Source organism: Symphalangus syndactylus, chromosome 6 (assembly GCF_028878055.3).
Source record: "Symphalangus syndactylus isolate Jambi chromosome 6, NHGRI_mSymSyn1-v2.1_pri, whole genome shotgun sequence".
Lineage (NCBI taxonomy): Eukaryota > Metazoa > Chordata > Mammalia > Primates > Hylobatidae > Symphalangus > Symphalangus syndactylus.
In genome coordinates this window covers 9,480,637-9,496,633 of record NC_072428.2, presented here as the reverse complement: position 1 = coordinate 9,496,633, position 15,997 = coordinate 9,480,637, and the positions used below count along the sequence as shown (strand labels likewise).

Genomic DNA, 15,997 nt, shown 5'->3' with positions numbered 1-15,997 from the left:
ACAAATTATGCTTTTTACTCACATCCCATTTCATTTCTCTATTTCTCTCCCCCTTGGATTCTGCTCAGGAGGAGCTGAGTGCAGCTCTGTTATCGTACCCCACCTCCTGTAGTTTGCTCATGACTTTGTTGCAGTTGGGAGAACCAAGGGACTGTTTGGGTTCGTCAATCAGTGGTGATACCTAGAAATGAATATATGGCGTGCTCAGAAACCTGGTGGTGTTCTAGAGATATCACTATCAAAAGCCAGAATTAGGACGAAGTACAAACTACAGACAGATGAGGGAGAAGATAACCTAATTCTTAGCAGGTACTGCCAGTGGGAGAAGTGTCTGTAGGTTCGAGGAGAGTGAATTGTTATGGGCCTTGGCCGACCCTGGAGTAGCAGCTGCTAGCAGTGTGCGGTCACCAAGCAGGGGAGGGGCTGTGGCTCTGCTATAAATAGTGTTGGGAGCCAGAGTCGCTATGGAGATAAAACTGAATCCTATTACCTGCAGGTCCTCTGTGGGGAGCAAGGGAAAGGAGAAAGCAGTATTTTGAGGATTTGAGAGGTATTGCAAATAGGTCTTGTTTATTATTAGGTAGGGGAGAAAAAACTTCTACTCATTACCTAAACCAAACAGGGCCTTAAGCATCCAGGGAGTGTGTGTGTCTGTATATATGGGAGTGCCCGCAGCAGCAGCAGGTGAGGGAGTAGGGGGTGTGTATGTGTATATGATAACGGGTTTCTCTTCGTGTGCATTGAACAAGGTCTTAGGCCGCATGTAGAGCACAGAGGTAGAATCCTGGAACACTAGAAATATGAGAAAAGAACTTCCACTCATAGAAGAAATAGCCCTACTAGAAATAGCTGTGCAGCAGGGTGAAACGTTTTATTTAGAGAAGTGTATAGACACTTAACAGGAAATAAAGTATAATTAAGACCATGAAAGCTTTTCCTAATTTTAGGACATAGTTTAGAAATTTCTCTGAGCACCTCTCCCTGTCCTTGCAGAAATCCTAGTATTTCTGCCTCTAATTCATAGCCTCTGTAATGTATACTAGGACAAGGACTCATCTGTGTATATTGTATTACTGATTCTAAGCCTGAGATCAAAACAGAGGAGAGATTATGATTCAGCACCAAGGGCAGAGCTAGTAGCAGTGGCGTCTGGGCTCCTTTCTTGCCTGAAGGAGGGAGAAAAGTGGTGCAGATTAGGCAATTGGGGCATGGACATTTTCATTTGAGATCACGTGAGGTAGAATAGCCAGCTGTTATTGTCTGACCATGGTTAACTAGACAGTCTATATGGTAGTTTCACATCAAGCTGAATGTAGATGGTTGAAACAGAATAATTGTGTTTCCATCTAGACCTAGAAGTGTAGATTAAGTGCTAGCTAGTTGAGGAGTCTGGTTTGATCCTGATCCACCCTGGAGGGGTCCTGAGAGTGACTTCAATTTTTGTTACAATGAGTGAGTCCCGATTAGACGGCCTAGGTCTGTTTTTCAGAAACAGAGCCCCAGGCGTTAAGCTGGAAATTAAGTCATTGGTAGGGATAGGTAGATGAACCATTATTTATCTACTCCTTTTTCTTTTCTTGAGACGGAGTCTCACTCTGTCGCCCCGGCTCGAGTGCAGTGGCGCGATCTCAGCTCACCGCAGCCTCCACCTCCTGGGTTCAAGCGATTCTTGTGCCTCAGACTCCCGAGTAGCTGGGATTACAGACGTGTGCCACCACGCCCGGCTAATTTTTTTGTATTTTTAGTAGAGATGGGGTTTTGCCATGTTGGCCAGCTGGTCTCAAACTCCTGACCTCAGGTGATCCGCCTCGGCCTCCCAGAGTTCTGGGATTACAGGCGCGAGCCACCGTGCCTGGCCTATCTGTTTTTTAACATTTGATTCTGTGAGCTCGTGAGCCTAGCCGTGAGGCTAGACAAGCGTCAAGTTCTCTTATCATTAGTGTGAAAGCGGAAGACCTTCTGACCTCTGCCTCTGGCCGGGAAGAAGTTGAGAGGGTGAGGCCCTTAGGCACAGCAGTGGATCTTATCAGTACTTTTTTTCCTATTAGACTTCGATTTTCATAATTCCTCCCGGGAATGCTGACTCCTTGCTTGGTGCCCTGATGCTTCTCTGAGATGAACTGATGAATTGGAACCATGGTGCAAAAGAAGAAGTTCTGTCCTCGGTTACTTGACTATCTAGTGATCGTAGGGGCCAGGTAACCAAGAAGAGATTGGCTTTTGTCTTAATATCTGGGATAGCCATAAAATCTGCAGTTGTTCCCCTCTCCGATTTCCACGTTGCTTTGCATAGCTCGTCTTCCCCTGTTATTTTACCCTGATGGGAGCATTGAAGCCAGTAGGGAAAACAACAAAGTCAGGTGGATTGAAAGCAAAACCCTGCTCTTAACTAACATCTTCATGATGTCGAGCAAATATACTCTTTATACCTCAGTTTTCTTATTTTGTAATAAGAAAAAGTACATTATAAGCTACTCCTCTATGTATGCTTTTTTGGTAATTTATTAGTTAATTCACTTTAAAAGATGTTAATCATCTTAAGGTGCCAGTGATAATTTTATTGTCAAAATCTCCCCTTCGTTTCAGAATAGATGCCTTCATGACAGTGCAGACTTCACTTAGGCTACCAGCTCCATGCGGCAGGCAGCACCCATATTTTCCAAGGTGTTACAGTTAGGTTACTTTATCCAAAATAGCATCTTGAGCTTTATTTGTTGACTGTGGTTAAAATTTGATAGCCCATTCCATCCCTTCAGGCTGCTGAATTTGTCTTTATGTTCTTCAGGCACCCAAGTAGTGATAGTGTGGCCCAGACTCCTGAACTGCTACGGCGATACCCCTTAGAGGATCACGCCGAGTTTCCCCTGCCCCCAGATGTAGTGTTCTTCTGCCAGCCCGAGGGCTGCCTGAGCGTGCGGCAGCGGCGCATGAGCCTTCGGGATGATACCTCTTTTGTCTTCACCCTCACTGACAAGGACACTGGAGTCACGCGATATGGCATCTGTGTTAACTTCTACCGCTCCTTCCAAAAGCGAATCCCTAAGGAGAAGGGGGAAGGTGGGGCAGGGCCCCGTGGGAAGGAAGGAACCCGTGCCACCTGTGCCTCAGAAGAGGGTGGCACTGAGAGCTCAGAGAGCGGCTCATCCCTGCAGCCTCCCAGTGCCGACTCTACCCCTGATGTGAACCAGTCTCCTCGGGGCAAACGCCGGCCCAAGGCGGGGAGCCGTTCCCGCAACAGTACTCTCACGTCCCTGTGCGTGCTCAGCCACTACCCTTTCTTCTCCACCTTCCGAGAGTGTTTGTATACCCTCAAGCGCCTGGTGGACTGCTGTAGTGAGCGCCTGCTGGGCAAGAAACTGGGCATCCCTCGAGGCGTACAAAGGTACAGTTTGCTGCTGATGCCCAATGGGGGAAGTATGTAGAGATTCCATGTAATTGGTCTTTGAGGGGCATAGGAAATTTCCTCTACAGCTCAAGGTCCTTCAGACCTATTGAAGCATATTTAGAGTATTTAGAGTTAATCTTTTTTCTTTTGGGGACAGAGTCTCGCTCTGTTGTCCAGGCTGGAGTGCAGTGGTGCGATCTCAGCTCACTGCAACCCCTGCCTCCTGGGTTCAAGTGATCCTTATGCCTCAGCCTCCCAAGTAGCTGGGATTACAGGTGCATGCTACCATGCCCAGCTAATTTTGGTATTTTTAGTAGAGACGGGGTTTCGCCATGTTGGCCAGGCTGGTCTCAAACGCCTGACCTCAGGTGGTCCACCCACCTCGGCCTCCCAAAGGGCTGGGATTATAGGCGTGAGCATCATGCCCAGCCAAGAGTTAATCTTTACTAAGCAAAAGACTGCTCCAGAGTTAGACCTCCTTCCACAATTGTGTTTGGAGTAATGCTGGAATTTGATGTTTAACTGTGGTTAGGACAGTAAGTCTTAACCCAGTATATATTTTTACATTTGCTCTGGCCATTGTATATACCTTCCGGTCCTATCTGAGCTCAGAGACTGGGCTTTCCTAATGATGCTCCTTTTCCCGTTGTCATCGTTAGAGCCTCTGTGGCGATACTGGGTTGCAGTGGGTATCAGCTTCTAATGCTAATGTGTCTGATTCCTGCTGTCCGCTTCTCAGGGACACCATGTGGCGGATCTTTACTGGATCGCTGCTGGTGGAGGAGAAGTCAAGTGCCCTTCTGCATGACCTTCGAGAGATTGAGGCCTGGATCTATCGATTGCTGCGCTCCCCAGTACCCGTCTCTGGGCAGAAGCGAGTAGACATCGAGGTCCTACCCCAAGAGCTCCAGCCAGCTCTGACCTTTGCTCTTCCAGACCCATCTCGATTCACCCTAGTGGATTTCCCACTGCACCTTCCCTTGGAACTTCTAGGTGTGGACGCCTGTCTCCAGGTGCTAACCTGCATTCTCTTAGAGCACAAGGTGAGAGGCCAGCTTCCTAGACCTTTCTAGGGGAGGAACTCTTAAATACGCCAGTGGCCAGACCACGAGCTCTTGGAGGACAGGGACTACATGTTTTTCATCTTTTTGTCTTCAGGAGGTAACATCATGCCTGGTAAACAGCAGGTATTCCATAGATGTGGGTTGAATTAAGATACTGGTATCATGTGGGATGTATTTAGAGGGTTTACCATTCATTAGGGCTTATCCTTAATTATACTGACCTAATTTTTTGGAAATATCAGTAGTTCTGTTTCAGTGAGTGGTCCTGGGATGGGCAGTACAAGAACTAGGAAGGTAAGGGAGTGATTTGCATATCTCAGGTGAGGGAGGATCACCATTGTGCCTGGATTGGGAGGTGGCAGGCATGGTGGGGCAGGGGGCAATGGGAAAGACAAAGCTGGGTCTGTAGGCGTGGTGAAGTTGGCACCAAGTTGTAATGTTGGAAGCTGTTTTCTTGTAAACCTTATTTTATGTTTTGGAGTGATTCTTACTGGATGGCTCATGACAGGTGGTGCTACAGTCCCGAGACTACAATGCACTCTCCATGTCTGTGATGGCATTCGTGGCAATGATCTACCCACTGGAGTATATGTTTCCTGTCATCCCGCTGCTACCTACCTGCATGGCATCCGCAGAGCAGGTGAGTCTCAAGGCGTCTTTCGGCTTTCTCACCTCTGTCTTCCTGAGGGAGGAGGCCTAATGCTCAAAGAAGTTGTAAGTGAGTGCTGGTCCTCAATCCTTTATCATAACTTACTTGTTTACAAAATATGACTGATTTGAACTGATCTGGTGGCAAAGCTTATGCTATTTTAGTTTTTATTTATCACAACAAATGTTAATGACTATAGGCTACTGGCTACACTGCAGCAGGTGTTACGTGTGTTATGTAATACAGTAGTTCTTCCTTATCTGTGGAGGATACATTCCAAGACCCCCAGTGGATGCCTCAAAACACAGATAGTTCCAAACTCTATAGATACTTTGTTTTTTTCTATACATACGTAGCAATGATACAGTTTAATTTATGAATTAGACACAGTAAGAGAGTAACAATTTCTCTTTGGGCATATATTTGGTGTTTTTTGGAGACAGAGTCTCCCTCTGTCCCCCAGGCTGGAGTACAGTGGCACGATCTCAGCTCACTGGAGCCTCCGCCTTCCGGGTTCAAGTGATTCTCCTGCTTCAGCCTCCCTAGTAGCTGGGATTACAGGCACCACCACCACGCCCGGCTAATTTTTTGTATTTTTAGTAGACGGGGTTTCACCATGTTGGCCAGGCTGGTCTTGAACTCTTGACCTTAGGTGATCTGCCTGCCTCAGCCTCCCAAAGTGCTGGGATTACAGGCATGAGCCACCGCGCCCAGCCTCTTTCTACATATATTTGGCTTCTCTTTGGCATATCCCAATTGCCAGCATCAGTACCCTTGTGCTTTGGGGCCATTATTAAGTAAAATAAGGGTTACTTGAACACAAACGCTGAGATTGTGCGACAGTTGATCTGATAACCGAGATGGCTACAGGCGAGTAGTGTATACAGCATGGATTTGCTGGACACAGGGATGATTTATGTCTGGGTGGGACAGAGCGGGACAGCATGAGATTTCATCATGCTTCTCAGAACTATTCTCCTAGACTTCAGATATGATCAAGCTGCAGTTTAAAATTTATGAATTGTTTATTTCTGGAATTTTCCTTTTAATATTTTCAGACTACAGTTTACCTCAGGTAACTGGAATCACAGAAAGTGAAACTGTGGATAAGGAAGACTACTGTATACAAAAAAATGTACCATGTTACCTTTCAAAAAATCTGAAAAATTCTGAATTTTCAAATATATCTGGCCTCAGGAGTTTTGGAAGAGGGATTGTATCTGCATTTCCTTATCTAGAAGAATCCAGACTTGATACGTGCTCGTGATAGGTTTTGTCTTTGTTCTCACCTTCTTTATCATTTCCACAGCTGTTGTTGGCTCCAACCCCGTACATCATTGGGGTTCCTGCCAGCTTCTTCCTCTACAAACTGGACTTCAAAATGCCTGATGATGTATGGCTAGTGGATCTGGACAGCAACAGGGTGAGGTTCTTGGCTGAGGCATTGTAGAGTCTAGAGGAGGATTGCATTCTAGACCGAGTCCTGGGATATCTGTTTTTCTAGATTCCTTTCAGGAACGTCCTAAGTTGTTGGATAATTTCTATTGTGAGACTTACTGAAACAAGTTTTTTTAGATGCTGCTTTTACCTTATTAGCCAAATAAACCCTTGGTTAGGTCTCAGAGAATTATAGGATTTATTTTTGCCAGAATTCAGTGGCCCCCAACCGTATCCTCCAAGAGCAGTCAGACGGTTGTGATCTGAGGGCCATTACATGTGGTAGAGATCATCTCTTAATGGTTTCCCTGGGGTATAGTTTCCGGTAAGAAACTGTCTTCCAATGCAGGCTTAATGAATTATATGACCATTCTGCAATGTGGGTACATTCAAACTTTGGTGGGAAGCCCTTATATGTGCTCATTGTAAAACTTAAAAAAAATAAAAATAAGCGTAAATAAAATAAAAGAAAAACCATAATCCTGTTATCTAGAGAGAATAACCAATAACATTAAGGTATATTTCGTTTCAGATGCATATGTATGTCATATATGTGTGTGTACATATATCTTACTGTGCAGTTATATAATGTGTATTCATTTGTATAATAATATTGTGTATACATCCTCTTATTTTTATTAATCTATATAAGTGAAATTCCTGAGCAATAAACTCTAAGGTCACGTCTTTTATCATTTCTCTGGTGCAGGTGATTGCCCCCACCAATGCAGAAGTGCTGCCTATCCTGCCAGAACCAGAATCACTAGAGCTGAAAAAGCATTTAAAGCAGGTAGGTGAAGAATGAAGGAAAGAAAGGGGAGTAATAGATGCTGCGGGATTCCTGTGAGAAGACAGCTATTCTCAGAGCCAGTTTCCTATCAAACTTCAAGTGGAGTAGTTTTCTTCACCCTGGATGGGCTTAAGAAAAGGCATACCCCATTTCTGGGTGGCAAAGTGAATCTCTGTTTTTGATTCCAATTCATTGTATGCTTTACCATCTTCTAATGCTTATGATGCTGTATAAAATAGCCCTTCACTCTCTGTTTCTTGTATGTGTGCCACTCTCTATGGCTTCAGAACATTTTCTCAGTCTTTTCTTTTTTTTTTTTTTTTTTGAGATGGAGTCTTGCTCTGTCGCCCAGGCTGGAGTGCAGTGGCGTGATCTCGGCTCACTGCAAACTCCGCCTTCTGGGTTCACGCCATTCTCCTGCCTCAGCCTCTCCAGGAGCTGGGACTACAGGCGCATGCCGCCACGCCCGGCTAATTTTTTCGTATTTTTAGTAGAGACGGGGTTTTGCCATGTTAGCCAAGATGGCCTCTATCTCCTGACCTCGTGATCCACCCGCCTCAGCCTCCCAAAGTGCTGGGATTACAGGCGTGAGCCACTGCGCCCGGCTGATTTTCTCAGTCTTGTTAGGTGGAAGTTAGTAGTGTTGACCGTCTGGCTGCTTTTATATCATCTTCTAGAGTTGATCCCGAGGTTCCTTTCTTCAAAAATTCCTTTCTTTGGCTGGGCGCGGTGCCTCGTGCCTGTAATCCCAGCACTTTGGGAGGTGGAGGCAGGCTAATCACGAGGTCAGGAGTTCAAGACCAGCCTGGCCATTATGGTGAAACCCCGTCTTTACTAAAAATACAAAAATTAGCCGGGCACATGGTGGTGGATGCCCGTAGTCCAGCTACTCTGGAGGCTGAGGCAGGAGAATCACTTGAACCCAGGAGGCAGAGGTTGCAGTGAGCCAAGATCGTGCGATTGCACTCCTGCCTGGGCCACAGAGTGAGACTCAGTCTCAAACAAACAAAAAAATTCCTTTCTTTGAGTAATTCCTCACATCCATTTTTTATTGATTGATTTTCTTCTTCCTCTGCATGCTGAACACAGTACCTGAAGGTAACACATGACAAAGCTTCATTCCCTTCCCCTGCCTTATGTGTTGTACAGCAACACCAGTAGATAGCACTGTGTTTATTTTTAGGAATCCCTGCTCTCATTTGAAGGGCCTTTAGAAATCTTTTTCTGTGTTGTCTGAAGTTCTTAGTAGTACCTCTAGATGCTATGTTTGGGTTTAAATGGGTCATTTTATATCATCCCTCTCACCTCAGTTGCTTCATCACTGCTAATATAATATGATACCTTGTTACTGCAGAGTGTAGTGGGAATTTTAAGTTCAGAAAGTTCTCTAGCTGCCTTCAGTTGGTGTGTTTTCAGTCTTGATGATTGCTTTAGTATGACTAATGAGATGGAGAGGTTAATAAATGGAATTGGCCGGGCGCGGTGGCTCACGCTTGTAATCCCAGCACTTTGGGAGGCCGAGGCGGGCGGATCACGAGGTCAGGAGATCGAGACCACAGTGAAACCCCGTCTCTACTAAAAAAAATACAAAAAATTAGCCGGGCGTGGTGGCGGGTGCCTGTGGTCCCAGCTACTCGGAGAGGCTGAGGCAGGAGAATGGCGTGAACCTGGGAGGCGGAGCTTGCAGTGAGCCGAGAGTGCGCCACTGCACTCCAGCCTGGGCGACAGAGCGAGACTCTGTCTCAAAAAAAAAAAAAAAAAAAAAGGAATTATATTTAATTTAATTTATTTATTTATTTATTTTGAGATGGAGTCCCGCTCTGTCACCCAGGCTGGAGTGCAGTGGCACAATCTCGGCTCACTGCAACCTCTGCCTCCCAAGTTCAAGCAAATCTCTTGCCTCAGCCTTCTGAGTAGTTGGGATTACAGGCACACACCACCGTGCCCGGCTAATTTGTTTGTATTTTTAGTAGAGCCGGGGTTTCATCATGTTGGCCAGGCTGGTCTCAAACTCCTAACTTCAGGTGATCCACTTGCCTTGGCCTCCCAAAGTATTGGGATTACAGGCATGAGCCACTGCGCCCAGCCAGAATTATATTCTAAATGTTTGTGGGAGCTAAGATCCTTGGACTCATTGATCCTGTGTTCTAACTCCTGCTATTCAGACTGTGGTTTGTGAACCAGCACCATTAGCATCACCTGGGCTTGTTAAAGTGCAGGATCACTCCAGGCATACTGAATCGGAATCTGCATTTTAACAGCCTCCCCCGGTGATTCCTCTCCTCACTCAAATTTGAGAAGCACTGCTGGCCGGGTGCGGTGGCTCACGCTTGTAATCCCAGCACTTTGGGAGGCCGAGGCGGGCGGATCACGAGGTCAGGAGATCGAGACCACGGTGAAACCCCGTCTCTACTAAAAATACAAAAAATTAGCCGGGCGTGGTGGCGGGCGCCTGTAGTCCCAGCTACTCGGAGAGGCTGAGGCAGGAGAATGGCGGGAACCCGGGAGGCGGAGCTTGCAGTGAGCCGAGATCGCGCCACTGCACTCCATCCTGGGTGGGAGACTCCGTCTCAAAAAAAAAAAAAAAAAAAAAAAAAGCACTGCTGCTCTCAACCAGTGGTCTTCACACTGCCCCACTGAGCCTCTGAGGGGCCGATTTAGCTTTGGGAGCCCTGAGCATTTAAGGCTCTGCTTCCTGTGTCCTTCAGAGCAGCTCTGTTTTCAAATTTCCATTCTGTATAATTTCACATAGATTGCAATTTTAAAAAACATTTAATGACTATAATAATTTTGCAAACGACTGTCCTGGACTTCAGATAAGATCAAGTTGCCTTGAGCTAGGTTGTCTTAAGATGGAGAGCTACATATTTCAGACTGTTTTCTAAAGGCTAGAATATTGGGATTTTTATTTCAAAGATGAAAGGTCTGAAATGGGTTGGCCAGGATTTGCAAATTAGCACCGTTCTTTGTTGCAGAACTTTTTGACCAGAGAATACGAGGTAGAAGACTTCAGGAAGGCCCTTTCCTTGGAGTTAAGATTGGCTAGCTGCCCAGGGACGTGCCTTGTGTAAGGAATTTTCTTGTTGTTCCATAGGCCTTGGCCAGCATGAGTCTCAACACCCAGCCCATCCTCAATCTGGAGAAATTTCATGAGGGCCAGGAGATCCCCCTTCTCTTGGGAAGGCCTTCTAATGACCTGCAGTCCACACCCTCCACTGAATTCAACCCACTCATCTATGGCAATGACGTGGATTCTGTGGATGTTGCAACCAGGTAACACCAAGCCGACTGTATAATCACAGTTCTTAAATTGATCTCTTTGCTCTCTAAGGGACCTTAGGGCAGACTATTTCTCTGAACTAGGGTTTCTTTTTTTTTTTTTTTTTTTTTTTGAGATAGAGTCTCACTCTTGGAGTGCAATGGCATAATCTCAGCTCACTGCAACTGCTGCCTCCCGGGTTCAAGTGATTCTCCTGCCTCAGCTTCCTGAGTGACTGGGATTACGCCTGCCACCACGTCTGGCTAATTTTTATATTTTTAGTAGAGACGGGGTTTTACCATGTTGGCCAGGCTGGTCTCAAACTCCTGACCTTGGGTGATCCGCCCACCTCAGCCTCCCAAAGTGCTGGGATTACAGCCGCGAGCCACCGCACCCAGCCCAGGATTTCTTTATGCATAAAATACGTACCATATTTGGTTGTTACTTTAAACCTTAGTAAAAGCAATATGAAGAAATAGTAAACCATGTGCTCAGGATGAAGAGGGGCTGATAATTCTTTAAGATATCTCTCCCCTTGATGTTGGAAGCCTGTTAAGTGATGGCTTTGGGAGGTGTTCTAAGACTTTGGATCATGGGAATCCTTACCCTATGGGTCTCGAATTATCTCATCATCTGCTTCCCCAGGGTCGCCATGGTACGGTTCTTCAACTCCGCCAATGTGCTGCAGGGATTTCAGATGCACACACGTACCCTGCGCCTCTTTCCTCGGCCTGTGGTAGCTTTTCAAGCTGGCTCCTTTCTAGCGTCACGTCCCCGGCAGACTCCTTTTGCCGAGAAATTGGCCAGGACTCAGGCTGTGGAGTACTTTGGGGAATGGATCCTTAACCCCACCAACTATGCCTTTCAGCGAATTCACAACAGTGAGTCCACCTGCCCTCTGCTCCACTCTGCCTTCTGCCTCTGTCCTCCTGATGGACTTTGATTTTTCCTTTGCTAATCTTTGACCCGTGCCTTCTATCCTGGCTCTGCTTTAGACTTTTTCCTGCCTTTCTTTCAGACGTTGCTTGCCTTTTTTTCCTTGCTGCTGACTTTCTATTCTTTTCCCTCATGGGGTAGATATGTTTGATCCAGCCCTGATTGGTGACAAGCCAAAGTGGTATGCTCATCAGCTGCAGCCTATCCACTATCGCGTCTATGACAGCAATTCCCAGCTGGCTGAGGCCCTGAGTGTACCACCAGAGCGGGACTCTGACTCCGAACCTACTGATGATAGGTGAGCATCCTTAGAGCAGCAAAAAGGTTTTAAAGGTGAAGAGGCTCTCACTAGCCCTTCTTTAGCACAGAGAAGGCAAAGTCTCATAGGCTTCCCATATCAGTATTTTTTATTTTATTTTATTTATTTATTTTTTTTTTAATTTTTTGAGACGGAGTCTCGCTCTGTCGCCCAGGCTGGAGTGCAGTGACGCAATCTCGGCTCACTGCCAGCTGTCTCCCGGCTTCACGCCATTCTCCTGCCTCAGCCTCCTGAGTAGCTGGGACTACAGGTGCCCGCCACCACGCCCAGCTAATTTTTTCTATTTTTAGTAGAGATGGGGTTTCACCGTGTTAGCCAGGATGATCTCGATCTCCTGACCTCGTGATCTGCCTGCCTCGGCCTCCCAAAGTGCTGGGATTGCAGGCATGAGCCACCGCGCCTGGCCTTATTTATTTATTTTTGTGTATATGTGACAGAGTCTTGCTGCTCTGTCACGTGGGCTGGAGTGCAGTGGTGCCATCTCAGCTCACTGCAACTTCTGCCTCCCAGGTTCAAGTGATTCTCCTGCCTCCGCCTCCCAAGTAGCTGGGACTACAGGTGCCGCCACCTTGCCTGGCTAATTTTTGTATGTATGTATTTTTTGAGATGGAGTCTTGCTCTGTCGCCCAGGCTAGAGTGCAGTGGCGTGGTCTGGGCTCACTGTAACCTCCGCCTCTTGGGTTCAAGCGATTCTCTTGCCCCAGCCACCCGAGTAGCTGGGATTACAGGCACTTGCCATCACGCCCAGCTAATTCTTTGTATTTTTAGTAGAGACAGGGTTTCACCATGTTGGCCAAGCTGGTTTCAAATTCATGCCCTAAAGTGATTCACCTGCCTCGGCCTCCCAAAGTGCTAGGATTACAGGCGCCAGCCACTGCACCCAGCTACTTTTGTTTGTTTGTTTGTTTGTTTGAGACAGAATCTCGCTCTGTCACCCAGGCTGGAATGTAGTGGCGCGATCTCCGCTCACTGCAAGCTCTGCCTCCCGGGTTCACGCCATTCTCCTGCCTCAGCCTCCCGAGTAGCTGGGACTACAGGCACCCACCACCGCGCCCGGCTAATTTTTTGTATTTTTAGTAGAGAGGGGGTTTCACCATGTTAGCCAGGATGGTTTCGATCTGACCTCGTGATCCACCCGCCTCGGCCTCCCAAAGCGCTGGGATTACAGGCGTGAGCCACCACGCCCGGCCTCGCCCGACTACTTTTTGTATTTTTAGTAGAGATGATGTTTCACCATGTTGGCCAGGCTGGTCTCAAACTCCAGACCTCAGGTGATCCACCCGCCTCAGCGTCCCAAAGTGCTGGGATTACAGGCATGGGCCACTGTCCCGGCCCCCATATCAGTCTTTATGCTTTGGTTGACTGTTTTTCTTGGCTTCCTTGTTTGATCATTCCCTGGCCTTGAGTTAGGAGTGCTCCCCCTTTTATTTTTCCTGGTGCTGATTGCAGGTGTTCTCCCTGCCCCTTTCTGTTTTGTTTGTTTTTTGTGCACTTCACTCTGCAGTGGCAGTGATAGTATGGATTATGACGATTCAAGCTCTTCTTACTCCTCCCTTGGTGACTTTGTCAGTGAAATGATGAAATGTGACATTAATGGTGATACTCCCAGTAAGTGTGCTTGGGGAGATTGGCCAGCCCTGGGCAGGGGTTGGGGGCCCAGGGATGGGGTGGTCTGTACCTGCCTCCCTTGGATTTTGGCAGATGTGGACCCTCTGACGCATGCAGCACTGGGGGATGCCAGCGAGGTGGAGATTGACGAGCTGCAGAATCAGAAGGAAGCAGAAGAACCTGGCCCAGACAGTGAGAACTCTCAGGAAAACCCTCCACTGCGCTCCAGCTCCAGCACCACAGCCAGCAGCAGCCCCAGCACCGTCATCCACGGAGCCAACTCCGTAAGTGAGGAGCTGTGGAGGAGTGAGAACCATGGCCTGGGGTGTGGGCCTCATCTATTAGGAAAGCCAGGCTGTAGCTATGCATTTGCTCCTTCTCACGCAATTTTCTCATCTTCCTCTTCATGGGCCCTAGAGCTTAGAGCCTAAGGGACCTAGTTTTGACCCCAAAAGGAGGTCATCAGGCTTTGTTCAGGGTACGGCTATGATCCCCCTTATGTAGTTTGTGGGGATGGAGAACGGGTGCCACAGAGATCATTTCCCACACATTCCTTAGGCTAGAAATCTGACAGGCCTGGTCCAGCCCTGCCAAACCGGGATTACAGGAAGGTACCATTGGGCACCAGGTAACCACTTTTAATTTCATGCGGCCTTTAGGAACCTGCTGACTCTACGGAGATGGATGATAAGGCAGCAGTAGGCGTCTCCAAGCCCCTCCCTTCCATGCCTCCCAGCATTGGCAAGTCGAACGCGGACAGACGTCAGGCAGAAATTGGAGAGGGGTCAGTGCGCCGGCGAATCTATGACAATCCATACTTCGAGCCCCAATATGGCTTTCCCCCTGAGGAAGATGAGGATGAGCAGGGGGAAAGTTACACTCCCCGATTCAGCCAACATGTCAGTGGCAATCGGTGAGAGCCCGGGGATCCCTTCTAGATGGGTGACTGAAGGACCTCACCTCAGTGGACCCTGGGCGAGGGTTAATCAGAAAGTCTGAGAAGTCTGAATGCTCTCGTGGTCCTGCCACCCCCAGAGGATGGTGTTTTGATCCAGGGGTTTAGGAATTACGGGAAGGGAGCGGCAACTGCAGTGTAGCATAAGGCCCATACTCCCAAGATCAGGTGCCCCTGCCTGGGGCTCATAGGTGCCACTGTGCATTCAAGGGCTCAGAAGCTGCTGCGGCCCAACAGCTTGAGACTGGCAAGTGACTCAGATGCAGAGTCAGACTCTCGGGCAAGCTCTCCCAACTCCACCGTCTCCAACACCAGCACCGAGGGCTTCGGGGGCATCATGTCTTTTGCCAGTAAGTGCCTTCAGCTGTCTCTCTCATCCCTGTGTTCCATTTTCTCTACAGCAGAGCCTGACTATGGCAAATGTTGCTTAGAACGTCACATGTAGGCCTGAGTTGGCATTAGCAAGCCCTAATCCAGTCATTTGGGTGATACTGAATAAGGTGTTTTCAAGTGAGGTCAGTAAAGGACAGGGACAGATGAGGCATTATCATTATGCCTGGACATTTCAGTCTATTTCAGGTAAGACAGCTGGATAGGTAACTGGAAAACAGGCAGTAAATTCAAAATCACACACTTATATTTTGTGGAAATACTCTGGTCAAATTTGATTTGAGTCCATATCTGGTATCTTCTTTGCCTCATAACGGACTCTTCCATGAATGTGCTTTGAAATCGATATGAGATTGAGTTTTGTGCTTAGGTAGTATTCCCAGCAGTGTGGGTGGTATCAGCTAAAGACTGAAGACAGACCATGGACTAGAGAGAGCCAACGTAGAGGATCCCTGTGATTGTGAGTTTCTTCAGCAGCCAGGGAGGGACAGTGCCAGCTTCAGACCAGAAGCCTGTTAACTGCCAGCTTTCATGCTGTGTAGCAGTGGATGAGAGACCTGGATATTATCATGTGAGGTGGACAGAGAAAGCTGTTACTGGGTTTTGGCTGATCCTGGCAGTGGCTCTGTTGTTTGCCTGGAGTTAGACGTGATCCTTTCTAAGACAGATCAGAGATGATCTGATCCACCAAACTGGGATTGTGTTTGAAAAGGAGGGAGGTGCAGATGCTGATAGTCATTAGTCTAATGCTTTGATTACTTACTCTGCCAAGTCATCACTCTTGCACCCTCCCCTTAATAGGCAGCCTCTATCGGAACCACAGTACCAGCTTCAGTCTTTCAAACCTCACACTGCCCACCAAAGGTGCCCGAGAGAAGGCCACGCCCTTCCCCAGTCTGAAAGGTAACTACGGCCTTCCTTTTGCCAAGCCAGGTTTCTCCGGGAGATATTTCGGGCTGTGGGTTCATGTCAGGGGCCCTGCATCTGGTGAATCCTTTGACCTGGTTGTCGTCCCTCATATTGCTCCTCATGGCTTTCACCGCACATCCTGGGCTCTGATGGAAACCATCTTTGTAGCTAGAGAGGGCCCTGTTATGTCGTTTAGGACAATGGCAACTGTGGGATTACTGCTGCTTCGCGGGAGGACCATGTCAGGGTACATGATTAACATAGGGATCATCAGCCGCCCCCAGTCGTCTGCTGGG

General features: G+C 47.6%; 1 protein-coding gene across 50 annotated transcripts in view; it reads left to right on the top strand.

The window, feature by feature from the left end:
- MADD (MAP kinase activating death domain) overlaps positions 1 to 15,997 on the top strand; it is a 62,315-nt gene that overhangs the window by 2,592 nt on the left and 43,726 nt on the right. For 25 of the 50 annotated variants that reach the window (XR_010121253.1, XM_063640836.1, XM_055281619.2 and 22 more), the window contains exons 2-15: positions 2,049 to 2,198; positions 2,786 to 3,382; positions 4,125 to 4,428; positions 4,958 to 5,089; positions 6,408 to 6,521; positions 7,245 to 7,325; positions 10,420 to 10,598; positions 11,230 to 11,465; positions 11,662 to 11,818; positions 13,344 to 13,447; positions 13,541 to 13,731; positions 14,107 to 14,360; positions 14,613 to 14,752; positions 15,594 to 15,695. Coding sequence is in view for 49 of the 50 variants with exons in the window: in XM_063640836.1 (XP_063496906.1) it covers positions 2,137 to 2,198; positions 2,786 to 3,382; positions 4,125 to 4,428; positions 4,958 to 5,089; positions 6,408 to 6,521; positions 7,245 to 7,325; positions 10,420 to 10,598; positions 11,230 to 11,465; positions 11,662 to 11,818; positions 13,344 to 13,447; positions 13,541 to 13,731; positions 14,107 to 14,360; positions 14,613 to 14,752; positions 15,594 to 15,695 (2,653 nt within the window). In the remaining variant the exon portion in view is untranslated. The remainder of the gene's footprint in view (positions 1 to 2,048; positions 2,199 to 2,785; positions 3,383 to 4,124; positions 4,429 to 4,957; positions 5,090 to 6,407; positions 6,522 to 7,244; positions 7,326 to 10,419; positions 10,599 to 11,229; positions 11,466 to 11,661; positions 11,819 to 13,343; positions 13,448 to 13,540; positions 13,732 to 14,106; positions 14,361 to 14,612; positions 14,753 to 15,593; positions 15,696 to 15,997) is intronic. The other 25 variants (XM_063640844.1, XM_063640838.1, XM_055281638.2 and 22 more) reach the window with 5 other exon arrangements.